Source organism: Eurosta solidaginis, chromosome 2 (genome assembly GCF_040869045.1).
Source record: "Eurosta solidaginis isolate ZX-2024a chromosome 2, ASM4086904v1, whole genome shotgun sequence".
NCBI lineage: Eukaryota > Metazoa > Arthropoda > Insecta > Diptera > Tephritidae > Eurosta > Eurosta solidaginis.
This window is the reverse complement of record NC_090320.1, coordinates 256217749-256245742: the sequence shown is the minus strand read 5'-3', so window position 1 is coordinate 256245742 and position 27994 is coordinate 256217749. Positions and strand designations below refer to the sequence as shown.

At 35.9% G+C, this 27994-nt stretch overlaps 1 protein-coding gene across 1 annotated transcript in view; it reads left to right on the top strand.

Annotated features, from left to right (window-relative positions):
- LOC137240830 (cadherin-related tumor suppressor-like) overlaps positions 1-27333 on the top strand; it is a 165514-nt gene extending 138181 nt beyond the window's left edge. Inside the window, 1 exon segment of the mRNA XM_067767656.1 lies at positions 27213-27333. Coding sequence (XP_067623757.1) covers positions 27213-27227 — 15 coding nt within the window. The 3' untranslated portion in view covers positions 27228-27333.
- Positions 27334-27994: the final 661 nt, after the last annotated feature.

The following is a 27994-nucleotide window of genomic DNA, read 5'->3' as shown; positions in this document are numbered from 1 at the left end:
AGAAAAGCTCAAGACAATAATGTACTCTAGCGTAAGATGCTTGATATATGCCTGCGGTAGGCATGTCAGTATTAAGGGTGACTAAAATTCACAGACCCAAAGGTGCGAGTGACCAAAAATTAAAGGTTCTAAGGGCAGTCGGCTTAGTACCAAAAGTGTGCCAAACTCGTATCCGAACTATTCTATTCTCAAGTTTTTTGGGTTAAAACAAAGCAACACCGTTATTTTAAATTGGTGCTTTCTTCCTCTAAAACTCCCATTTCCACTTGCACTTTTACTTTCATTCCCACATCCAATCCCATCCCACTCTATTGGTCTGATCAAGTCTTACCTGTGAAACGTGATTTATGGGTTCTGTTCAATGGGATTTCAAGCGGTACGTCTAAATATACTGAAAATCCATTACTGCTGCAACTGCATAAACGAGAACGACGTGGTGACATTGCGTTACTTCATATTTAAATATACAGCAGTTTTCAGAACTAAGCGCAAGTCATCCCAGTATTTAACACTGCTGACGACAAATTATTTATATTAAGGACTCAAAATGTTTATTACTATTACTTTTTATTTATAATAGTTCTTTGTTAATTTTTTTTCTCTTTTCGTGTATTTCTGTCAACTTTTTAGAGTAAAAAATATCTTGTCTCAACCAAGTTCGGTTCTTAAGTCTTTTGTCACTAACAACCGACTGCTGCTTGCGATACCAAATAAAGCGCACTCTTTTCTGTTTTCTTATATCAATTGCTTCCTTTTTTCGATTTACCATAAAATAATGTCACACAAAGTTTGCATAATAAACAAATTACTTACAAATTGCCTTAATCGTAAAATGCATGGCACCACAACCATAACCATTGGATGGTAATACAAAAGTATTCGTTGATGTTGGTGACGTTGACGCCGACATCAAATGAAATTCCAAACTGCCACGAGCGTTGTTATGCAGAAAATGTATGCAAGCACGACTGACCAGAGGTATTTTGGTGCTTCAAAAAGCATTTTTTTGGTGACTGATACGTCATTTATTCAGTGCACATATGTAAGTTTGTATTTATGTACAATTTTCAAAAAGCTTGATGGTTTTGTATGATTTTAAGGGATTTTAAAAGGAACTTGCTTTTATCCAAATTTGAACATTTCACGGAAAAGAACAAACTAAAAAACCATGAAAAAAGTCAAGCTTCACTTCAACTCATTCATATATCGGGCCATGTATGAACAAAAACTTGCAACATTGTGCTACATTCGTGACACAAAGAACGCGAGTGCATTGCTACAAGCAAATGAAAAATAAATATTGACATTGAGAAAATAAAATAAATCGAAAAGCAAACAAATAAATATGCTCATTAAATCAGTTGAAAAAATCTTCAAAAAGCCATCAGTCGCCTGGTCGGCATAAAAGTGTGAGGGCAACAATGAACTGAAATAGCAAACAAACATACAAACAAATGCAAAACCGATAAGACAACATTAAGTGCAGTAAAGCAACAACAACAGCAAATTGAGTGTAAACTTGCTATAACCGCTTATATATCAATAGCAAGTGATATTGTTGGTAAGTTGTAGAAGAAGACAACGAGTCACAGGACGAGAAAATGCGATTCAAATTTGCTGCTGTCTTTGTTTCATTTGTACTTACAACCAGGCACAAAACCATCATACATAAATACATAGGTATGTAAACATACAATAACATTGTAATGATGTGCTAATTCTTGCAGTTACCGTTGCCGTAAGCAATAGCAAAGAAATAAGGCTGAAAACCAAACCAAAATTTATGCTGTTCGGTTCACTGGTTCGAAAAAGCTAAGCAAACCCGTTTACGCAATAATATAGCCGCAATTCGAAGCAGTGCTATAGGCGAGACAACAACCTTCACCACAACCGTCATGTGAAATGTAACCGTAACCTTAAACGTAAGCGAAACCGTAAACGTAATCGTATTAGTAGCCGCATTCTTTAACGCAACCGTAACGATAACCGAAAACGTCATATTTATCGTACCCGTAAATGTAACCGTAATCGAACCTTAAATGTTTTTCCGTAAGTAAAACAACAGCTATTACCATAATTTAAATGTGGCGAAAATGTTTTCTCAATTGTAACTATAAACATAAACATCGCCGTAAAAGTAATCGTTAGCGCAAGTCTTACTCTAACAAAAACCATAATCATACCTGTAAGACTAACAGAAAACGTACCATTCATCATAATACTACAAATATAATGATAACCGCATTGAAAAATGCGATGCTTTGAGCATAACAATAACCGTTGGCGTAACTGTATCCCGAAATTGAGCGTAACTGCAACTATAATCGTAATTGTAAACAAGAGTTTAATAGTAATAGTAACCGTTAACCCAACCGTAAACGCAACCATGATCTCGCTGTTGCAAGATTGCCTGAAATGGTAATTAAAGCCAGGAACATGATTGTAATGTCGTAATTGTAATCGTGGACATAACCGTAACTGTAAATAATTTGTTAACTGCAAATGCAACCGCAAAAATGCGCTGCTTTAAGCATAATAATAACTGTGTTGGGTATCCCAACCTTAAGCGTAACCGCAACTCTAATTGAAATCGTAACCGTGAGTTTAATCGTAATGACAACCTGTGTGATATGAGGTCATAATACTGGTAATCGTAACCGGGAGAAACAATCACTACCATCGATCGCATAATCTGACCGAACCCGGGACCCGAAGCCAAACAGTTACTAAAAGAGTAAAGCGTAAGGATAACCTAACTTTTAAATAAGGTCGTAACAAAAGTGTAACCGCAATCGTAACTTTTTATGTAACACTAACCGTAACAGTAACTATACACGAAACCGTACAAGTAAGCGTGAGAATCGTTTACGTTACTGTAAATTTGCCATAACAGAAATAGTAAGTGTAAGCGTAACTGTAACCGTAACCGTAACCATAACTTTGATTGTAATTGTAAGTCAAAATGATCTCAAAATCCAAAAAGTATTTTTGATAATAATACTGAAATCTCTCAAAATTGCACTGTAACGATAACCAAAGCCGTAACCCTTGGTCAAGGTGGTTAAATACATCGAAATTATCGCAAAAATAGCAACGAAGAGAAGAAAAACCGCAGAATATTATTTGGTTTCGATCTCGCAAAAATAACAGATTCGGTCCAAAATATCTTTCCAGCACTGTACAAAAACCCAAAACAATAGAGCTGCGCATATGTCAACCGCTGCATAATCGAACACCATTTCGTTTGACAGTTCTTACTCGTCTCCGCCCAAGTCCTTTGATTCTGCCTTAGTAATCACCAAAAAATTTAATTTCATATGTAGACTTGCTTTGCACACATTGATTTATTGTTGTTGTTTTTTGTTACACAGCTAGCTGCCGTTTGCGGTCAATGCGACCATTTCCGTGTACCGCATGTGCGCATGCGCGCACCTTTTCGACTGCCAACGATTGTTGGGGCCATTGGCATTTCACTCCAAAAATCCTCAATGTCAATAAAATTCGGTTTTATCAGTTTGACAAGTGAACAGTTGGAAAAAGAAACAAGAAAAATAAAAAAAAAAAAATTGGAAAATGAAACATTAAATAAAAAGCATATGTGTAGCGTTAAAGTGCTTTCTGTGTCATGCAAACAAACATACAAACAAACATTTCAGTGTGTGCACATAGCAGTTGTTTTTATACTTCTTCAATTTATAGATTTGTTTGTGTGTTTGTATGTGCATTTGTTTGCTGCGTTTCTGATTGTTTTACGGCATTTCTTTTCATCTCCTCGTTTGAAAACGCAAAGGCGGTTTTCTCGTACCTCATACACATACACACACACATATGTGGTTGATTGGCATAAAAGTACCGTTGCCTCATTACGATAGCCTGCACGGATAAGACAACCGATTTTTCGATTTTCATCCTTGCAACAGTTACTTACTTACTTACTTTACTTGGCTTACCGTTGCCTGCTCACTGCCTGTCACACACATTTTCGGAGCTAATGAATTATGTTAATGGTAATGCTAATGCGGCGGATGTGCGTGGTAGGGCTGTTATCTTGTCATTGGCATTTGCCATGGGAGTTTTAGTGCTGGAATGGATTTAAGAATATGTCATTGCAATGCAGTTAACTGAAAATCGTAAAAAAATAAAATACTAAAACAAATTGAGCTTAAATGTTCCCCGAAATGCAACCATTGCTTTTTTTCACATTACATGTTGCTATCTTGCAGATAAGTATTATTCAATGCTCAGCACTTATGTACCTCTCAATGAGTACTTTGATTAAACTTAATTCTATAAGTACTACTTTTTTGTTTCACTTCGATTTCCTGAATAAAAAATATGCATAAAACTTGACCTCGTAAATTTTAAAATATATTTTTTCGAGAAAACCTCTGTATTATGTTATAAATACACCATCAATAAAGAAAAAAAATTGTACTTAGTTTCCATTTCCATCGTCGTATAATGTACACAAAGTTACGGATGAACTGCACTTGGTACTTAGTGTTGCCAACATCACCAGAAAAAGAAATACGACAGGTTTGTGTGGACCCGGTTTATCCAGTGGATCCATGTGGAATTTATCCCTGGTGCCGAGATAGTTATTTGAGACGAATGTTAAGCGCCATCCAATTTCCTATTCGAAGCCCTGAATAATCTCAGATATGATGATATTTGTACGAAGATAGAGGAGTTTTTATACTTTTTGCAAAATTAGCAATACAGTTCAAAAAGCTGTTGCTCAATTCAAATCTTCCTGATATTGCTGTTGAAGCGATAAGGACAATTTCCCTGGTAGTACTTTAACAGGTCTATACGTTCTAATAACAAGCAGCATTAAGGTGCTAGCCAGACTATATCGGAAACGATTTTATATGACCCCACAGAACCTTCTAGGCCATTCCGCCTCGCACCCCCTCTTTCCATGCGAAATTTGGGATCGCCAGAACTTTGGCTAGGTGAAGTTAGCAACTCGGTATAAATTGCGTTGGCTTTACCTCGAAAGGATTGCACTATACAACCCTCTTGAATCATTTGGTTATTTTAGTCACCTCTTACGACGGCATACTTTCCGCAGGTTTATTTTAAGCCCCCTAACTCGCTGATTGGTTTCTCAAGTTGATGCCATTCTAATGCGCCCGCGGCCTAGTATAGTAGGCGCGAGGGAGTGAATGTGTGTCTATGCTTTTTTGATACCATCCTGTAACTCGCTTTGCTCCCGTCGACATTATCAAATAGCTGGATACGTTATTTTCAAAATTAATAGACCTAATTGTATTACTCAACTACACTGAAGCAAATTCACTGTATAAATTATGAAGTAATCGCATGGGTCTCAACACAAAATTTTTTGTTGGAAGAATACCAATTACCAGAGAACCAAATTACGTTGCTCGAAAAGTTGCATACCCGATCTGAGTGAAGGTTTGCTAGAGATTCAAAAAATACGCTGGCGTTTAATCTTCTTCAAGGCAGTAAAACTAGTAGTCACATAGCCAATGCAAGTTGCTAGAGAAGACGGGCAAACACATTGAAATCCTCCCAAGGAACGAAAATCGACACTGATGATGGCACAATGCCGAAACCGGTTTGCCTCGAAACCAAATTTGACAAGGGATGACGAAAAATCGTTCCAATATACATCAAGGTCAGAAAAGTTGGGAAAGTCTCTGCCTTTCCAGAGCGACACCTACGCCGAGAAAGTGAGCCGGCGTTTCATTCACCAGCTTAAAATAGCGACAAACTTTATTATCGGACAAATTTAACCTACTTGTGTGATATGCTGTTGCTTTTTTATAGCAGTTAGGTGATATTGCAGACTACAGTGCCGCACACATATAATACTCAGTGAACCCGAATGTTCTTTCTGTCAAGATAATTCGATTCGATAAAAAATCTGTAATTTTCGATAACAAGTCTATTGATTTTCGATAACAAATCAAAAATTTACTGAAACATCTAGATAAAAACTAATCGATAACTCTTCGATAATAAATCGATAAATTTTATATAAATGAAAAAATCGATAATACGTCGATAACGAATTGGGAGCATGGACCGCGACAACATGAGATGAAGCCGCACTGGGAGTGTTCGAGAGAAAAGTTCTTTGAAAGATTTACGGATGTCTACGCGTTGGCGACGGCGAGGACCAAAGAAGATTTAAGATTTAAAATAAGCTGTACGAACTTTACGCAGACATTAACATAAAAAATAAATACGTGTAAGGCTCTATAGCCTTCGAAGGGATTCTAGGCCGAGCTTCTCTTCCAATTTGAAGTGTGGTACTTTAAATTTTTCCTACATATTTGCTGAAAGGGACCTACAAGTTTTCAGTGAGCAGCTTTTAAGGGCAGAAATACACTCGGAGTGTTTGCCAAATGACTGAAGACGGGCGATCCCACTTAGTAAGATTTTTCTACAATTGAAAAAAACTTGTTTCCAAACTTAAAATATTGCTTTGTCCGGGGCTGAAATGCACGATCTTCGTTATGGTAGGCGGCTCACGCTACCAGCACCCCCCGGTGGTCGCAAATAGATTTAACTTACACAGGTGATATCGTAGACAACAGTGTCCCGTATTGTAAGCAGTGAGGATTCGTAGGTCCTCTATGGCTAAATTAATGAATTTGGCGGACTCAATAAAAAATCTGTAATATTTTAATAATAAATCAGTAATTCTGATAACAATTCGATAACTGTTCGTTAAAAAATCGACAACTTTTGATAACATATCGATAATTTCCAAAAAATAATCGATAACTTTTCGAAAGTTAAGTTTCGCAAAAATTTAAAAATGGATTACACGTCGAATATAAATTGATATTACTTCCATAAAAAATCGATATTTTCCTATAGAAAATAGGCAATCGTTAACTTTTTTATAAAAAACCGTGAAGAAATCGATCTCAACTACTCGATAAGCTTGGTTTTGGATAGCGGACTTACAACACTTATATAATAAATAGCTAATTCTTCTCTGACAGGTCCATAACAAACCGATATTAATCAGTAATTCCGACAACACGCCGATAACAATTCGATAACTTTTCGCTAAAAACCGAGAACTTTTGATAACATATCGATACATTTTCGAAAGAATATCGATAAATTTCCTAAAAATTTTAAAATGTATTACACCTAGAATACAAATTGATATCACTTCCATAAAAAATCTATATTTTCCTATAGAAAGTTGGTAATCGCTTACACTTACTTTGCGCTTAAGTTTTTGATTCCTCTTTACAATGGGCAAAGATGCTGACACATCAAGAACTTTACTAAAGCTGCGCTTAAAATGTTGGCTAAAATTTTATTTAAAAGATACTAAAATTATGAATACTTGGAACCATAAATTTCTATAAGAATAAAATTTAAGTCTCTCTCAGTTTCCATTTTACCGCCAGAAATATACCTACATATATCATAAATCGTGCTATTATTAAAAAAGATCATTATTTTTCTCAAATATATATATTTATAATAATTTTGCTATATTTTGCCATAATGCCGCATATTTGCCATCTGAGCAAGTGTGTATTGCTGTATAATTATTATAAAGCATACTTTATGCAGTATTCATAAGCACACCGGCGCTTATATATATATTTTCATATGTACGTGCGTGTGTGAAAACAAAATTTACATATTACGCTTGCGGCATGGAAAGTGCTTTCAAATAAATTTTATTCAGCAGCCTCACTTAAAACGTCAAATTTTTAAAATGTCTTTCACACGAAAAATACACGTACCACAAGCGCAACGAGACAACAAGAACAGCAATAACAATAAGAAAGTCGGCAGCCGGCAAAACAAAAGCAAAAAACGCATGCAAATATGCACGCAATCCACAACAAGCAGATGAATCCCTGACGCTACTTTGTTGCTTATGTACCTGTTGCTGTTGTTGTAGTTATTGTTGTACAACAGTCATTGTTTGTGTTGTAGCAAGTGAGCGATCTGTACAAGTGGCAGCAAGCAACAGGCGAACATTGCAGCAACCGCTTCTCCTTTTTTACATGCATGCGTGCGTAGTGATAGAACTTTTAATAACAGTATCGATAGCGTACGCAGATAAAATACTCGGATCAAAGTATCGATGCTTGTACTCATACCCAGTAAAAAGTATCGAGTATACTCGATCTAAGTGAGTACTTCGGAAGTTTTATCAAATGAGAATAAACTTTTTTTTAAGTGAGATCATATGGTTTGAATTTAGTAGAAAACAAGTAAGGAAGTTAAAGTTTAGACGAAACCGAACAATATATATCTAATTGTGTGTTCTTACATATATTTTAAGGAAACGGTACGAACATTAAATAATTTAGAAGATTTTTGCTCGATTTATGGCATTTAAAAAAAGTTTTTATAAGTCAGAAAAAAGTTTTTCTAAACGGGGTCGCTCCTCGGCAGTGGTTTCGCAAGCACGCCGATTGTATTTCTCCCATGAAAGCTTGCCAGCCAAAATTCATCTGCTTGTCGTTAGGAACCGCCATGAAATATGCAGGCCTTGTCCCCTAAATTTGTAAGATAAATAAAAAATTGCACGACGCAAATTTGAAGAGAAGCTCGGTCTATATATCTTCGAAGGTAAATCGCGTCAAGTATTTTTCCATGGCACTAAACGATTTTTGGAGAAATTAACTAAATATAATGGGATTTTAACGATTTTCCTTTTTTTTAATTTTTTTACTTCCATATCTCTATTGGAATTATTGTTACGTACCAACTTTATATGTATTAAAAATGTCTTTAAGATTCACACTGGACCACCTTTTTTCAAAGTAGGCGTCTTCCCTTACGCTTTTTTCGGACCTATATACTAAAACTTTTAAATTTTCTTCTGCTTAATGAGATCGGCGCCACTCCCATTTTACAAAATTATAATAACTTTTTTTATCCATTCGTCAAGTTCCCCCACTTCATCAGTGTTTGTCACGGCATTGTTTTTTCCATTCTCCAAAGTGGGCGCGGATATAAGCGCCATGAAATATGCAGGCCTTGTGCCCTAAATTTGTAAGGAAAATAAAAAATTGCACGACGCAAATTGGAAGAGAAGCTCGGTCTATATATCCTCGGAGGTAAATCTCGCCTAGTATTTTTCCATGGCACTAGGGGATCGTAACGATTTTCCTTTTTTTAAACTTTTCTACTTTGTATTTCCATATCTCTATTGGAATTATTGCTATGTACCACCTATATATGTATTGGAAATTTCTTTAAGATTAATACTGGAACCCCTTTTTTTTCAAGGTAGGTGGTGTCCTTATCTGCTCTTGATCGGATCTATATACTAAAACTTTTAAATTTTCTTCTGAAAGCGGCGCCACTCCCATTTTACAAAATTGTAATAACTTTTTTTATCCATTCGTCAAGTTCCCCCACTTCATCAGTATTTATTACAGCATTGTTTTTTACATTCTCCAAAGTGGGCATGGATATAATCGATTTCGACCATTTTCAATACCACTATATAGTCAACGATGCTGTAAAAGCTGCTAAATCCATCCTCTAATGTTTCATAGAAAAACGAAAAAGCTCTATTGCATGACAGGTTTAAATGTAGTTAAATTTGGTGGAGTTAGCAGCTTTTCATTATTTTATTGGGCTGGTGATTCTGGACAATATGCACGTACTTTCCTTTTACCACCATATGCAAAAATCGTGTCCCGTGCAACCATTATCAAAAAGTCGCGTTTAAATTGATTGCAGAGCTTTTACGACATCATCGACGATCTCATTTTATGTTTAAGTTATGCTGTTAATTGACTGAACTTTGTTGATCTTCTACATGTAGACCATCGGCACTTGGTAAAGTATCGGGGAAAAGTATCGATGTAAAGTATTGATACTTTACTCAGTACTTGGAAAAAAGTATCGAGTACAAATACTCTATTATTTTTTGGAAAAGTATCGATACTACTTATTCAGTACTCGTATCGTTCTATCACTATGCGTGCGTGCGTGCATAGTTGACACACATACTTATGCATATAATGCAGCATGAAATAAAACTACAACAATAACAAAAGATATTGTCAGTAAGTATACAAAAAATTAGCAACAAGCATAAAATCCATAAAAATTAACGGTAGCAGCAGAAAAAGGCAACCCTGCGCTCAAATTCTTTCGCTACGCAGACTTTTCAACAAAAACAAAAATTTCTTGCCTCACTTATATCACATATCGGCGGTATAAACCCTTATATATGTAAATGTGCACAATGCTTCATAGCGGCACAGGTGAAACAACAAGTAACTGCTTCACTGAAGTTCCAGCCATCTGTTGACGCGATGCGAGAGCGTCGCTTCTTCTTCCTACTTATATATTTGTTGTTGAGCTATGCTTGGGCAGCACGTTCTGCCAGTGAAGCAAATTTATTATAAATTTAAGCCTGCGGTCCATTAATACATCTGCAAAGCAGCGAAAATAAAAAGTTCTCGTCATTGCATGAGCATGTTTTTCATATATTTAATTGTTACTGTTGTTGTTATTGCAAGTGCTATGATTGACTGATTGTTGGTGGATGGATAGTTTGTTCGATCACTTGAGCGCTGTTTGAGTTGGCTGGCTACTTTGCATATATTTTCCAAATTGTTTTTATTGCGTTGGTGATGCGTTGCTTAGTTTAACGTGAAAAATAAAATAAATCAAATTAAAATATTTTCATGGAATTCTTATTTTATACCAAACACATATTGATCGGTCATTATGAATAGTACAAGAATTGGTCCTAAATACTCTCTTTTAATTTGCCGAACTTTGCAACGTGTAGCTTTGTAGGAATTTTTCAGGGATGCACCTTAACGTTAAGCTAATCGTTTATCAAAAAATTTCCACCGTTTCCGTTGAAACACTTCGAAATATTATCGATAAAGAAATTATCAAGATAAATTGTCTCTCGTTTTTAACCGAAACGAAAAGCTTTCGTTAGCGTTAAAAACGTTAACAGAAACGTGATACTTTATGTTTGAATTGTGCTGGCAATGCTATAGCCATGGTGAAGCCGTAAGGTGGCAACAACGAGCGCACATACACACACAAACTCTATGTAATTTGTTTGTGTAATTCGTTGGTGGTAATGTCAAAAATACTCTGAGAAATGTTCGTACTGTCAAAATTCATGAGAAAAGTTGCAATCAGCTTGGATAATGCTTTCACCTTTAATGACTCCGCCATCAATCAGCTTTGCCAGCATAGTTTGAAATTAATAATCAACATAAACGATTTGATATGGCAGAAAACGAAACGAAATCATTTCGTTAATTTGACGATCTTAACGTTAATAAACGAAACGAAATGACTTCGTTTCGTTTATTAACGTTGATTATCGTAACGAAATGATATCGTTTCGTTGGTTAAGCATGCCTGGAATTTTTATAAATTATAAATCGATAATTTTCGATTATATATCGACAGCTTTTTGATAAATTTTTAACACTCCGAACGAATCGATAACTGGTTTGCCTTGCGGTTCCAATTTGGCAAAGTATTTCGTTTTTAGTTTCGATCTAGAAAACAGACTCGGTTTGTACTGGTGCCGAGTTTGTAAAGTAAGGTTTCGATTTTGATACTGCACTTAAAATCCAATTGACTTTCGTTCAAGAAACAATTAACATGGGGTGGGAGGGCGGTATGGCCTCCAGGGCTTCCTGTGGTCATACTAAGTTCTTCCCGAGATAGTCGGGCTAGTATGTTAATGGTGATTGTTACCGGAACGTATCGGATCTGCATCCGGCAAAGGACAATCAACATCGATAATACTCTTCAAGACCTTCGGCGAGTATCCTTATCGCTACTACAACAACAACAACAAGGGGTGGAGAAGAAGGTGAATAAGGAGTGGAAGGAGGAGATGGAGAAATAGGAGAAGAAGGAGGAGAATAAGGAGGAGAAGAAGGAGGAGAAGTACGGGGAAAAAATGGAGATTGAGAACGAGATGGAAATAGTGATGGAAATGGAGAAGGTGAAGTAGATATAGATGTAGAGATGTGGAAGTACAGGGAAGAGTAGAAGTGGAAGCAGAAGTAGAAATTGAAGTAGAGGTAGATATAGCAATAAAAGTAAAAGAAGAACTCGAATTGGAAATAGAAGTAGAAGTGGAAGGAGAAAGAAAAGAAGTAGAAAAAGGAGAGCGAGGCGTAGGTAGAGGAGAATAAGAACAGAAAAGGTACAAAAAAGAATAAGTAAATGGTGTTATGGAAGCAAAAGGAGTGGGAAACTGAAAAAACGACGGAGAATAAAGAGAAATAAGAACAGAAACCAGAGAAGATGGAGAAGGAAAAGACATTGCGAATGAGAGGGACGAAGAGAAGGGAAGGCTAAGACAAGCAGAAAGTAGAAGAAGGAAAACATCAAGAGGGAGAAAAAGAGACACATATTATACATTTTTGAAAGAGTCCTCGAAAAATGCGGTTAAAAAACTTTCAGTCGGTTCGGCTAGTATATGCCTTGCATATTTATGTACTACTTACCGTTCCTTCCGAACGCTTCAACTGAATTTTTTCAAAAAATATTAATTTGTTCTTATCACTTTACAGACACGGATTTCACTTCGTCTCATTCTTTACATATTACACTTGAAAAACGTATAGTGTTTTTTTTTTGCTTTTACTGCCAACACACAATTCGAATTTTTATCTTGGTTGCGAATACTTTTGTTGTGATCTTCCATTCCGTTTGTAGCATCACGTAATCAGCATTCATATCAGCACCAAACATTAAAAGCGCATTAGTGAGCTTGAAAGAAATGCTGATAAGCAAAGGTCCTTATTCGTATAGACACCAAAGTGTAGGGCAAAAAACTGAGCACATATGCAAAAAAGCAATGCACAAACAAGTGCTGCATGTTAAGTGATTAAAAAATAAAAATAAAATAAAAAATAAAAAAATATGCTAAAAAGAGCCTTATATTGTTTTCTTAAGAAAAAAGCTCTTCAGCAGTGTGCTATATCTTAAAAGCAGACATTTGAAGGGTTTTCAGTGCATTGCACTTAATTTAATTTTTTGAAATTTTAAGCTAACAGTACCCGCTGTAGTGAATACACTACATTTAGGCTCCTAACTATATATATTTATATACATTTGCATATTTGTCTATAGATTGGTTGTAACCAATAGAGTAAGTAATTGCATATACACATTATTCTATTAACAACCGAAAAGCACTCAAACCGTAAGGTGTTTATGATAATCTGCAAATATGCCCATTTAGATTTTACTGTCAATTATGCAATTTCACTCTTTTTTTCAAAATTGTGAACAGCCATGGTGAACATATGAATCTGCATCCACAAAAACATATGAACTCGTGTTAAGTTCCTGTTAGCTTTCCATGAACTCTAGTCTGCTTTTATTGTGTCTGCTCTAATACTTAGATAGCAATAAATTGCCTTAGCACTGATTTAGTATATACTTTTATAGGGCAAAGGTGATCAAAATAACGGTTCACCTACATTAAGTTATTCTCCAAATAAAGTTTTAACTAGAGATATGCCAATCTTTTATTTTGTAGTGAAGTATAATAAATGGAAGCTGCTGATTTAAATAAAAAGAAAACACATACAACAGAATACCTTGCGATAGTTATTGAAGTAATGCTGAAAAAATTTTACCACTAGATTTGGTGTGTATTAAGTAGTTAGGGTATTTAGGACAGTTACGTCTACGAACATAAAGGGTAGCTGAGTTGATTTAGCCATTTCGTATGTTTCTGCTGGGGCGCCAATACCTCCACTCTTGAAGGAGTTAAAGCACATATGTGCTTGTTTTTCCTTTGTGTAATTCTATTCTCTAAGAGCACGAAATCAGCTGTAATGATTCAGCCGTACCCGTATGTCCCTGCTCGGGCGCCAACTTTGACATTGCAGTAGAGACCAGATGGCTTTTCAAAACAGAGATTGTCATCGAGATAGCATGGCTTCAGCCCTGATGTGGAGCTCAATTGCTTTTTAGAAACATTTGCCTTGGTTATACTAGAAAATTGATAACTATATCTATCTTTGTATTCGGTTATCATATGTTAGCAATTTTTTTCAACCTTTGATTAGCAATTTCGGCTAAATAATTTAAAAAGTATTTTAAGGTTGATAACAACTTTAGCTGTGATCACATATTTATTCAATTTAAAAAAGATAAAGGTTTCACGACGTTAGCGGTTATCGAAAGCAGGAAGTCGGGGGACAAAAACTCCACAAATTGCACCGTTAAATGTTAGCGAGTTCATCGGCAGAAAAATGCACTTCATCCATTCATCATTCAGCGAAGTAACACCGATTTCAGTAAAGTTACCCTCATTGCAACCTCAAACGTGAAAACTGAGTTAGATGGACTTGTATTCGAGCTGCTTTACAGCAAAGAGTTCAAATTCCCCGATTGTAGATAATAGGCCCCTAAGAAGATTCTTATGAGGGAAAAGTGTGGTTGAAATCTGCAAGATGAGAAATTCTTTAGATTTCTGATCGGCACTCATTTTCTAGATATCCTTATCGCTCAGGAATTTGCTGTACAGTCACCGATTGCTGATTCAAAAGAAATAAAATCCATCTCACTTGTGGAAAGCCAAGTTGCATGGAATATTTACTATTTTAAACTTTACATGCAGCTGATTTTCTTCAATTAACGTCAACTGTCTGAGGTCTGCCTTATGCTTCAGTCTTGATAGTGAAAATTATCTTCATTCCAAAAGATCGGAAAAATCTCAAACCAATCAATCACCTTGCCTTTGTTGCTTTTTAAAAGGTGAAACTGCTAATTGATATGATGAGCAAGGTAATTCTCTTAGATGAAGATGAGAGTTGGAATGAGAGGTACTTACCCTGGCCCTCAAAGAAATCCCAATAGAATTAGATTTAACACTCCCATTACCTCATGGCAGGAATGGTGTTGTAAACGTATATGCAGTTAACATATTTATGGTTGGATCTAGGCCGTCATACCGATTTGTATGAAATTTCCGGGCGATGACTGGGAGAATATCCGCCGCTTTAACTTTTCGGGAATTTTTTATTTACTGAGATAGTGAAGTGCCTATAAGAGCGCTTAGCACTGCCAACGCCAGCTTGAAGACTTTCAGGGATTGCTCGGCTCACTCGCAGTACCAACGAACCCATTTTTCGAAATAAATTATTATCGCTGAACTCTTGGCCCTAGCATGCATTTGCAAACTTGCCGTGGATGCCTGTAGAAACTTTGGCAATCTGCTGGGAGCTTTTGGTTTATCTTAGCAAGCGCTGGGATGCCAAAGCTTTTTGCCAAGTAACCCATTGTAGACACACAGCGCTTCGCGGATGCATTAGGCTTTATTATATTGTCTACGGTGATTGGATCTTAATTGGCTGTTTGGAGTAAAAGCCTGCCAGTAGTTTTATGAGCAAGGAAGATGAGCTTGGAAGGTACATACGTAAACATGTTGTTTGGCTGTTTCCGAAATATTAAAGATTTTGGAATTTTAAAGCACCTAGTCCTAGAAAAATATCCTTAACTTTAAGAAAAAGTAATCTCTTTTTGATTACCTTCTCAATAGCGCTTTCGCCTCAAAGCTGACAATTGCCAGTCAAATCAAATATAATAGGGGAGAATTCAAAATGCAAAACCTACAGCAAAAACACAACAGATCCTTTAGTGCTGCCAACTAGTTGTCAGCTTAATGTAGCTGCATCTAAATGACTGACAAAACAAATACAAGAGCTAAGAAGCATAAGCGTACGTAGCGAATGATGTAAACAAAAATATTTCAAACTCAAATATATTATTCCAAACAAAAAATAACAGTAAATGTAAACAATCAGTCAAATGAAGCAACGTTTGTTTGGAGTAGTCGATTAAAAATAGTATTCGAAATATTATACACATTTTGCGCGCTTACCAGTAACACAAATTCGAAAGACTTAAGCAAAGAACTTGGCAATGAATTGTACAACGCACTGAGTGATAAGCACAAAATATAGACAACACTAGACACACGAACACACACACACAGCCAGTTCACTGACTAATCGTCTGTTATATATAACAACGAAGATAAAAAACTTTAATAAAAAAAGCAACAATAACAACAACGGGAAGCATTGCATGTATGCACGTGTGTGAGTTGGCTCGCAACTAACTGCCAATCAATTTGTTTAAGCCACAGCTTGCTTGCTTACATACTTGCGCTAAAATATTCTCGTTTTTATACTCAGTTGAGCAGAGCTCACAGAGTATATTAAGTTTGATTGGATAACGGTTGGTTGTACATATATAAAGGAATCGAGATAGATATAGACTTCCATATATCAAAATAATCAGGATCGAAAAAAAATTTGATTCAGCCATGTCCGTCCGTCCGTTAACACGATAACTTGAGTAAATTTTGAGGTATCTTGATGAAATTTGGTATGTAGATTCCTGAGCACTCATCTCAGATCGCTATTTAAAATGAACGATATCGGACTATAACCACGTCCACTTTTTCGATATCGAAAATTTCGAAAAACCGAAAAAGTGCGATAATTCATTACAAAAGACAGATAAAGCGACGAAACTTGGTAGATGAGTTGAACATATGACGCAGAATAGAAAATTAGTAAAATTTTGGACAATGGGCGTGGCACCGCCCACTTTTAAAAGAAGGTAATTTAGAAGTTTTGCAAGCTGTAATTTGGCAGTCGTTGAAGATATCATGATGAACTTTGGCAGGAACGTTACTGCTATTACTATATGTGCGCTCAATAAAAATTAGCAAAATCGGAGAAGGACCACGCCTACTTTTAAAAAACAATTTTTTAAAGTAAAATTTTAACAAAAAATTTAATATCTTTACAGTATATAAGTAAATTATGTCAACATTCAACTCCAGTAATGATATGGTGCAACAAAATACAAAAATAAAAGAAAATTTCAAAATGGGCGTGGCTCCGCCCTTTTTCATTTAATTTGTCTAGGATACTTTTAACGCCATAATTCGAACAAAAACTAACCAATCCTTTTGAAATTTGGTATGGGCATAGATTTTATAACGTTAACTGTTTTCTGTGAAAATGGGCGAAATCGGTTGATGCCACGCCCAGTCGTCCGTCTGTCCTTCCGCATGGCCTTTAACACGATAACTTGAGCAAAAATCGGCATATCTTTAATGAACTTAGTTCACGTGCTTTCTTGAACTCACTTTATCTTGGTATGAAAAATGAACGAAATCCGACTATGACCACGCCCACTTTTTCGATATCGAAAATTACGAAAAATGAAAAAAATGCCATAATTTTATACCAAATACGAAAAAATGGATGAAACATGGTAAGGTAATTGGATTGTTTTATTGACGCGAAATATAACTTTAGAAAAAACTTTATAAAATGGTTGTGACACCTACCATATTAAGTAGAAGAAAATTAAAAAGTTGTGCAGGGCGAAATAAAAAACCTTTAAAATCTTGGCAGGTACTACATATATAAATAAATTAGCGGTATCCAACAGATGATGTTCTGGGTCACCCTGGTCCACATTTTGGTAGATATCTGGAAAATGCCTTCACATATACAACTACCACCACTCACTTTTAAATCTCTCAATAATACCTCTAATTTGATACCCATATCGTACAAACGCATTCTAGAGTCACCCCTGGTCCACCTTTATGGCGATATCTCGAAAAGGCGACCACCTATACAACAACCACCACTCCCTTTTAAAACCCTCATTAATACCTTTAATTTGATACCCATATCGTACAAACACATTCTAGAGTCACCCCTGTTCCACCTTTTTGGCGATATTTCGAAACGGCATCCACCTATAGAACTAAAGCCCACTCCCTTTTAAAATACTCATTAACACCATTCGTTTGATGCCCATATTGAACAAACAAATTCTAGGGTCACCCCTGGTCCACCTTTATAGCGATATCTCGAAACGGCGTCCACCTATGGAACTAAGGATTACTCCCTTTTAAAATACTCATTAACACCTTTCATTTGATACCCATATCGTACAAACGCATTCTAGAGTCACCCCTGGTCCACCTTTTTGGCGATATCTCGAAAAGGCGACCACCTATACAACAACCACCACTCCCTTTTAAAACCCTCATTAATACCTATAATTTGATACCCATATCGTACAAACACATTCTAGAGTCACCCCTGGTCCACCTTTGTGGCGATATCTCGAAACGGCGTCCACCTATGGAACTAAGGATTACTCCCTTTTAAAATACTCATTAACACCTTTCATTTGATACCCATATCGTACAAACGCATTCTAGAGTCAACCCTGATCCACCTTTATGGCTATATCCCTAAATGGCGTCCACCTATAGAACTATGGCCCACTCCCTCATAAAATACTCTTTAATGCCTTTCATTTGATACACATGTCATACAAACATATTCCAGGTTTTCCCTCGGTTCATTTTCCTACATGGTTATTTTCCCTTATGTTGTCACCATAGCTCTCAACTGAGTATGTAATGTTCGGTTACACCCGAACTTAACCTTCCTTACTTGTTGTTTTTATTTTGTATTTTTATTGGACGTCTGCTACAAGTTCAGCGTTTAAAAACAAAACAGCCTCTATGTGCGTATGTACAGCGCATGTGCAACAAATTTTGCATGCTCATAAAAGTGTACAAGGTTGCATGTGGGTATTGTGTATATATCAGGGAAAGTAAACAAAAGTTTAGTTTAAGGGAACAACGTTTTTCGAATTCAAAATTCTACAAAGAAAATTTTTGTTTTGTTTTTAAAATGAGAGAGGACTCAAGCTTAGACGGAAAATGGAATCCTAGTGCTGTGGTAGGCACTAAAGCCGGAAAAATGTTGAAATCGGAACATAAAATGAAACGAAAAAAATTTGAATTTAAGCACATGCCGAAACTGAAATTGATACAGAAAAGTAACCGATACTGAAACTTGGAAACCGGGGATTGTGAACTAAAATCCGGAAAGAAACCTTATATTATTATGAATCTCAACTGAAGCAAAAGAGGGCTGAAATATAATTTTAATCAAGACCTAATTCAATAGATGATGGAATCGGAAATGCAACCTTGAGCTACCCGAAATCGGTATGGGCACTCAAACTTATTCAAAGTCGGAACTGAACTCTAACCCAAAATATAGCTGTAATTGGAACTAGAGTACAAATCGCTAAGGAAGCTGAAACAAAACCCAAAAAACGGAAGCAAAAAACAAAGTCTTAACTCAGATATTGTAATTGAAATAACTGAAACCGTATCGGAGCCGAAAAGGGAGTTGAGCCGAGTAGGAAACCTTAACAGAAACTGAATCGGAACTGAAACAAAAACGAGCTTAAATGGGAGCTGAAATCAACACAAAAAGCAATCGATGCTGATTTCGGAAAAGAAACCGAAATCGATCCAACCGAAACCACAACTGAATTTGAAACTTTAATAGGAGCCGGTACGGAAACTGAAAAAAAAGCCCGAAAACAGAAGTGAAACTGAATTTTGAAGCCGAAACCGGGACTAAACTGGTGCCGGAGGCTAGTTGAACTCAGAACGGAAACTGAAATCGCAACTAAAGCTAAAACCAGTGCCAAAGCTAAAATCGAGACCAAATACGGAACAAAACTGAAGGAGAAATTCAAGCAGAAACCATAGCTGAAGCTAAAGTCCAGAACGATAATGGAATTTAAAATAAATATGAACTAAAGCTTAAACAAAGTTTCCATATAAAATTGCAAGTAAGGCTGGAGCTAAAAACATAACTAAAACCAACATAACCAAATAAAATAAAAACCAGGAATCAAAGCGCGGATATAGACCAGAAATTGAACTTCTTTGTAATTTAAATCATGGTAGAAAGCGGATCTGAAATTCGAGGTGATAGGGAACACTGAATTGTAAGTAAAGCAGAAATAAAACTGGACCGAAAATGGGATCGGAACTCAAGGCAAAAGGGTAGTAATGTGGGATTGACACTTAAATCGTAACCAAAACTGAAACTAAGACCACAAAAGGAATTAAAACGAAAGTCGTATCTAAACACAAGAGAGGAAGCCGGGCTAACAACAATCAACGAAAACTGAGCTGAAACTGAATTTGTTTCTGACATAAAATCTGGAACTAGACTGAGAGAAAAACTGAAAATGAAATCGAAATTTAAACCGTCACCGAAAATAAAAGCAGAACATGGACCGCAACCAACTGGAACCGAAAATATATTCGGAGCTGGAATGAAATCTGGAAGAAAAACCAAAACAAATACCAAAATTGAAATTGAAACTGAAATTGAAAAAAAAAGCAGAACCGAAAATAAGATCGGAACCTAAGCCGAAACAAAACGATAATCGGGGAAAAAATCGGAAAATGTGAAGGATTGAAGTTTAGTCCTTCAACAAAACTGGAACGAAATGGAACTTGAACCACAAACTGGGTCGAAATGTTATGACATTAAATCGCTGAGATGAAAGTACAAATTAAAATCAATATCGTAACCAGTTATGAAATAGATACTTAAGCCAGAATATTGGAAATAAGAGAGGACTCGAGATAAAAATTGGAAATGGAACTATGTATACCAAATAGTGGAATTTTTTTGTTGATTGGACGAAATTCTTTATGAAATTGTTTGCTGGGTTGGAGCTGTTTCGGTCGATACTTATAAAGAAAAAACACAACATATGTGCCGATTGTCCTGAACCTGTGATGTTATTGTGTTTAAACAACTAATTAAATTATTGTGGGTTATTGTTTTAATGTTGAATTTGTAATGTTTATTGAAAATAATGATTCGTTTTGTATTTTCATGTTGTTCGTTTAAATAAAAAGGCTTCCTGATGATGACACGGATGCGTTGAAATGCATAGAAAAGTAAAAACTCTTGGTTTTTTCTTTTTCTTGGTATCGACCAAACCGGTTCCAACCCAGCAAACTAAAATTTTTATTTTGACCCAACAAAATGAGTATGCTTTAAAACTAAAGTTATGAGCGCATTAAATCAATATCTGTAATATGGGATCCAGACTGATGCCGGTAACGAACCTGGAACTGAAACTGGTACGGAACCGCAGAAATTACCGAAATGGGAAAAATAGCAAATACAGACAAGGAACGTAACCCGAGATTTGAACCCATATCGGAACTGAAAGCGAAATCGGGATTTTATTTGTACTTTTACGTTTGTTATGAAAATGTTGGCTGATTTTGAGTGAAAGTCGTGGGTAACTCTTATCACAGGACCTAAAAGAAGATCCAAATAAAAAATAACTATTATCTGTGGTGTTTTGAAAAAAAAAAAAAAGAAATTTAAATAAAAAATAACGGTTGTGCAGTTTTGAACTAAAAACAAAAACAAACTGTTATTATAACATCTAAAAAATCCAAATAAAATATAACGAATATTTAGGGCGTTAAATAATAAAAAAAAAAAAAAATAACTGATATCATAAGACCTAAAAAATATAAATAAAAAATAATTGTTTTCCTCATAATTTTATACTAAAAATGCAGAAATTACTGTTGTCTAAAAAGAAGTAAAATAAAACAACGGAAAAAGTGCTACGTAATAATCTTCACTACGAAAGCCATTAGTGTTAAGATCCCTGGCATAAAAAATGCCTACGCATAAGTAGGTATAAATATGTTTGCAGAGGTGTTTACGATTTTTATTTAGTTTAATATTTTTGACGACCCCAACTATATATATGTCTAAGTGCTTGCTGCTGACGCTGGGAAAGAAAACTGTTTTTGTTGTTGTGCGAACTTGTCTGGCCCTTGTGTTGCGAAACTAAATCATTACACATTTGCTTGCCGATTATTATTTATGAGCGGTCATTATTTATTGAGATATTGTTTTGAGACATGCAAAAATAAAAACAACAACTTGCTACGTACATATGTACATGAATATGCAACATGCATACAAGGCCAACTGTGTACGAAAAGATAGGAAAAGGAAGTGAAAAATAAAACAAAGTTACACAAAAGGGCGAACTGCAAGCGATATCAGGAGTGAGAAGTGAGTTTACAAAAAGTAAAAAGTTAAATTTTAAATATAAGCAAATTGTTCTAGACTATTTCCATTCCATTCTCTTCTCAGACGCCATTCATTCTTTGTCTATGCGCACAACCACTTAAAGGCAAATAGTCATCCATCGTAGAAATAACAAGCAACAAGAGCATGCCACCAGTGATCCCAAAACACTCACTCATCTTCATCCAGCCATCGTGTCGATCGATCAGTTGCAGATCATCAGCAAAAATATTGCTGTTAGTATTTGTTACAAACAATTCACTGTCAGTCTCACCAAAGACTTACAAAGTGTTGCCAATAAAAAAAAAAAAAAAAAAATTGAAAACAAAATAAGAAATTAAAAAAAGGTTAAAAAACAATTTGTGTGACGAGAGAGTAGCATATAACATCCGAACATTTTCTAGCGCCCTCGGCAAGAATTCATAAAGATATTGCGTAGCTTACCACACGCACACACACTGACTAATTTTAGCTTATTTAACAGCAGCCAAAGCAGCAGCAGTCAAACATACACGGCAGCAGTCACTGTGGTAAGTCAATTTTTGATGCGATTGGTTGGGTACGTTTGAGTTTTCAGACGTCTGGTATCGTTTGCTTGTACGTTCATCGTGTGTTTATTCACAGCATGCATCATCGCAGAAAATCTGCATAAATTTTGTAAACTAAGAAAAAAAGTATCTAAAGATGAAAAACAAAAACAACTAACTTCATATGTGCACACTAAACTTAGGGTAGCCAGCAATATTGTCAGCGGCGAAGCAACAAAAAGCAAACAAAGTGATCGGAAATATGTTGCAAGTGCAACATGCTGTGCTGCTATACATACATGTAAGACATACATACATTTTTGAATATGCGAGCAAGCTTACATACATATATAGAGATGAATATATATGAAAGCAAGTTTGCTCATCCTAAGTTTCGATCTAAAGATATCTTACATTCATATATAGCTTTTGATTCTTATATTAAAATGTGTCTGTGTTTTTGCGCTTGCACGTGATTGATAATATTTTTTTGCCGGCGCATTTCATGTTTGAAGCAAATACGCCTTATTTAGGATCAAAAAAATTTTTGTGTTAGGTTAAGTTGAACTGGCCGGTAAATAAAGAGTTCGCATAAACTAAATGTGTCCAGAATTTGTTTGACGACCAAACGGGAGAGCCCCAATCATGCACTAAGACTTATGTTACGGAATAACTACTTCCTCTTGCCAAATACTGAAAGTTTTCTAGGGCTTAACTTAATTGCTGCCGCGAGATCTGGCACCTCTGCCACCCCTTACAGCAGGAGCCTTGATCTGTCGAGCGCAGAACACGAACAAAGAACATGCTCAAACATTTATTCCTCACTTCCTATTGACTGCTGTTATTGACGATTTCTAACTTATAAGCATGTGATGCCAGAAATCAATGTCCAGTTAGCATTCCCATCATAAGCCTTAAGTCTTCTTTCTTCAGATATATGAGCCGGTGAAATATCGTACACTTTGCACATGATCTTAGAAATTTGGCAGCCCCACGCTTTTTGTCCACTTCTTTTCTGTTTGATGATAATATGTAACACCTATCTCCTTTTGATTTCTTCCAAACGAATTGGGACATCTATTGTAGATTCAGCGTGTTTTGCACCCTCCTTTGCCAACTCATCGACCTTTTTACTATCTTCTATCCATTATGACCAGAAACCCAAAACATATGTATGATGCGCATTGAGGGAACTTTTCCCAATGATCCTTTACATTTCAGAACACCCCTTGATAAAGTACTATGTGAGATTACTGCCTTAATCGGCGCCTGACTATCAATATATATATATTGATTCGACTGCAGTTTAACAACGCTTCCTCCAGAATTTGTGCCACTTTCATCGCGTCTATAATTTCCGCCTGAAAAACGCTGCAGTAAGTAGCCAGGCAGCCTCTAGGATCTACATATTTCTGGGTCGACACAGTAAACAGCAGCCCCGACTCATTCCGTTAATTTGGAACCATTCGTATACGCATGCAGATTTTGTGTATTAGTTCCAAAAAATTTCGTTTCATATAAATATGAAAATAAACCCATTTTAAGGACTAATTACATTATTTGAAAATTTTACGAAAGGTACGAAAATAATAATACTTAGGAGGGCGCTCTTGGGTGAAAATTTATTATAACAGAAAATTCGATTTAGGGTGTTTTTCGAATGAAGGAAGCACCTTTATATAAATGCAATACAAAAATGTAAGCTCCACCTCACGGACTTCAGCCGCTGAACATACGGCTGAGTAGCACAACTACTACCCACAAACGAATTAGAAACCACATATTTCTGCAATTGACTTCATATGTGATTTGTAAGCACTCAAAAAAAAAAAAAAAAAAAAAAAAAAATCCACATTATATGCGAGTGTAAAGCCAATGAGTGTCAGAACAACTTTTGGCTGCTACGTCGGGCCATTTAATCGTCAAAGTATTTTTTCATCAAATTTATAATAAAGGAATGTAGGAAATAAAATCTGCACCAAAGCGAGCAAAACAAATAAATTCACGCAATGACACTAAATATTCATACAAATATGCACATAATAAGTAATGAGTAATTTCGCATTATCTAACACCTACGTAAAGCATACAAATTCTTTTGCATTAACAGAAAATATAGAAGTGCAGTTAGAGTCATATAAATATTGTAAACAAACGCACACACACTTAGAGGCACATCCATACTTTCACACATTGATACGATCTTGCAATAGTTACACTGCTTTTTTATTTTTTATACGCCCCTCTCTCTCTTTCTATTCGATTTGCGATACGCCCATTCTTTAATTCCCACATGCGAATATCCAAACTAATGCTGATTGCTGCTTGCATTATTATTATTGTTATTATTATTGATTCGATGTTGTTTGTGGCATGCAAACATACATAACTACAATAGTATAAAGCTCAAATATGCCTGTACCTACATATGTACATGTAATCTAACCATCTAACATGTGTGGCATCTTTAGCTTAAGTAAGCAGCAGGCCTACAGGCGCTTAAGATGCTGCACAGTTAACTGCATAATATGTGGTTATGTTGTTGCATTGCACATTGCACTTTGCTTGTTATTCCACGCATCAGTTCATAACATTGCAATATTTACATGCATATCATTTTGTTGTTGCTTTTTATTCACAAAATCTGTTTGATTCTTATAAATGTATACTTGTACTATCTGCTGTTGTATTTAGATTTGCAGGTTTGTGCCTTAAGTCTTTCCCTGCTATGACATTTCTTTTGGATTTTTATTTGTCTTAAAATTTCTGATGCCCGTAAAATTGCATATTTATGTCTATTTTAAATTATTTCGGATGCCTCTTATGGGCGGTATTTAAATATTGTGTTCCAGCGCCGTTAAATGTGTGTTGGTATGTGTGGAAATTCACAAGGAAATGCACATAAATACATACACATAAGCTAAGACAGTTGCACTTGTTGTGGTGTAAAGTCTGTGACACACGAATATTTATTTCATTGATTGCTTATTGTAGGTCGAGGATATTTCTATAATTTAGATGGATTTGACTACTAACATTAAGTCTTGCATTTGAATCTAGAATTAAGATATTCACATACATTCATATTAGGATTGGTCAATTTGTATAACGCTTTTCTACAAAAAGTTGAGGAAAAGTTAATTACATGATGACGTAATTTCAGTTTATCGTCTTCGTGAGAGATGCCAACTACTCGCACTGTTGGATATCTTCAAAATTTTTCCTTTCTCTGATTACTTGCCATAATAGGGTATCTGGGTTAAAGTCTCGGGAGAGTAGCTTAGTTTCCTTGGAGGTATATTGAGCCATGTATTTATATTTTTATGATTTTATGAACTTTTATGTGATAGCGGAGATACATTTTTTGGTATATATTTATATATGTAAATTCATGCCCATGCTGCTAAGTTTTGAGTCCTTTTGATTATTGTGGGATAAATCGATCCAGCACTTTCCGGTTTGCGGCATCGCATGAATTGCCGGTTTCTTTTTTATTTCTTTTGCCTTTGCGTCACATTTTTTAACTTCATGACCGGAGTATAGATGTATGGTCCAGCCTGATCGAAATCTCCATAATGCTAGTTTGCATTCTACAGCTACAGTTTCCACCAGAGAGACATTACAGTGATCTAGTAACCTGTGAATCTACTTATTTTTGAACCGAGATTATTTTAAGCCTTTTTAGCAGCATCACACCTGCCATCTGCAACATAGAAGTAAATATCCCATCTGAATCCGGCGTCTCGAACTTGACAAATGTTTGTATAGTCCATTCAATATGGGCTGTTGTCACAAATTGTACTTTCTCCTCATTTGTAGTGTTGAGGTTGCTACTAACTCTGCCTCTTCGCTTCTGCATGGAAAAAATGAGTTAAGTAGCTCTTCAAGTGACTTTTTACTACTGCGTTATCATTCCTTGCCGTCTTTTTTTTTACCAGTCCCTGTAGTGTATGTCCTAAAATAGGACCTTCCTTCTTACCGCTGCTTCGCTGGACCATTATATGTCCGCAAAAAATTTGTTGATGGAAAACTTGTTGACCTGTTGATTTCATGTTCCTACCTCCTCAACAGATTACAATATTCGTTCCAGCACTTCTCGCTTTTCGCAACTATTGCCAGCTTTAAAATCTGCTCTATTATACGCGGTTGTTAGAGCCTTTAATAAAATTCTGTCGAATACTTTATATCCCCTCACGTGGTAACCTTTTTAGGCTACCCAAATATTCCGTAAAACATTCCTCTACGTCCTTTATCGTGTCACCATTACCTGGTGGCTTTGTTCTATCTACTGTGAATCTGAATTCATTTCTGTCACTTGCTTAGAAGTCCCGCTGATCTTTTCTGGTCGTAATCGGAACAAAAGTTCATGGTAACTTTACAGAAAATTTGTTTTGAATGGTACTTTTATTGTATCTTTTGTCGAGGCGATCTGCGGTTGTGTTCTAAGTGAGTACATGATGATCCGCTACTACTTCAGTAAAATTTAGGCCTTAGTATTTGCTAAATCATTTAATTTGTCATAACGATCAATATTCCACTGGCTATCCGATCAATATTCCATAGGCACTATATATCCAGATAAGCATAGACCTTCTTCAACAGTTAAATTCGAGTATAGTCATTAAGTTTTACATTTTTCTTTACACATTTTTATTTAATTAAGTTGGCGGCATATAATTTTAATTTAATTAATAAACTTTTTTCCTTCTCTTTGCAGGTAAGACGATATTAATAATAACTTTTATGCAAAGTAAGTCAATACGATTTTCTTTTCCTATGCTTATCCATTGCGCCTAAAGGTATGCTATGTCTAGTAAAATGTCGCTCTTACTGCCGGAAATAAGGCATGTTTTACACGAGCTGAATTTTTGCTCTATTTGTAAAGGATGGCTGAATGTAAAATAATTTGACCAACCCCCGAATTTCAACCTTCGCTAACGCTAAAACTCCATCGTCACAGTAACAAGTGCGCGAAAAGGTATGCAACATGTAATGCCATATGGCTACGAGGAATAACCTCCTAAGTCCTATGTAAAAGTACATTATTCCTGGTGGCTATATGGTACTAAATGTTGCATACCTTTCCGAGCGTTTGTTTCTATTTTATATATTTTTGGTGATTGAGTTTTAGCGTTGGCGAAGGTTGGAATTTGGAGGCAGATCGTTTTAAGGATAACATTTTTGTTATGGGCAAAGAACGGTATAGACTATCTTTCAGGCGTGGCTAAGATTATAAGCGCTGCAATTTTCCCTAACAGCTGGCTTATTAGACGGTGATAACGCTTTGGTTTATTACAACTTGATATATGTATGCAGAAGTCTTAAGTAAGACGGCTGTCACGGGTTCCGAGGGTTCTGGTTTCAACTCCCGAGCAAAGTAAAATCAAAATTCATTTTTATACTCAGTTGAGCAGAGCTCACAGAGTATATTAAGTTTGATTGGATAACGGTTGGTTGTACATATATAAAGGAATCGAGATAGATATAGACTTCCATATA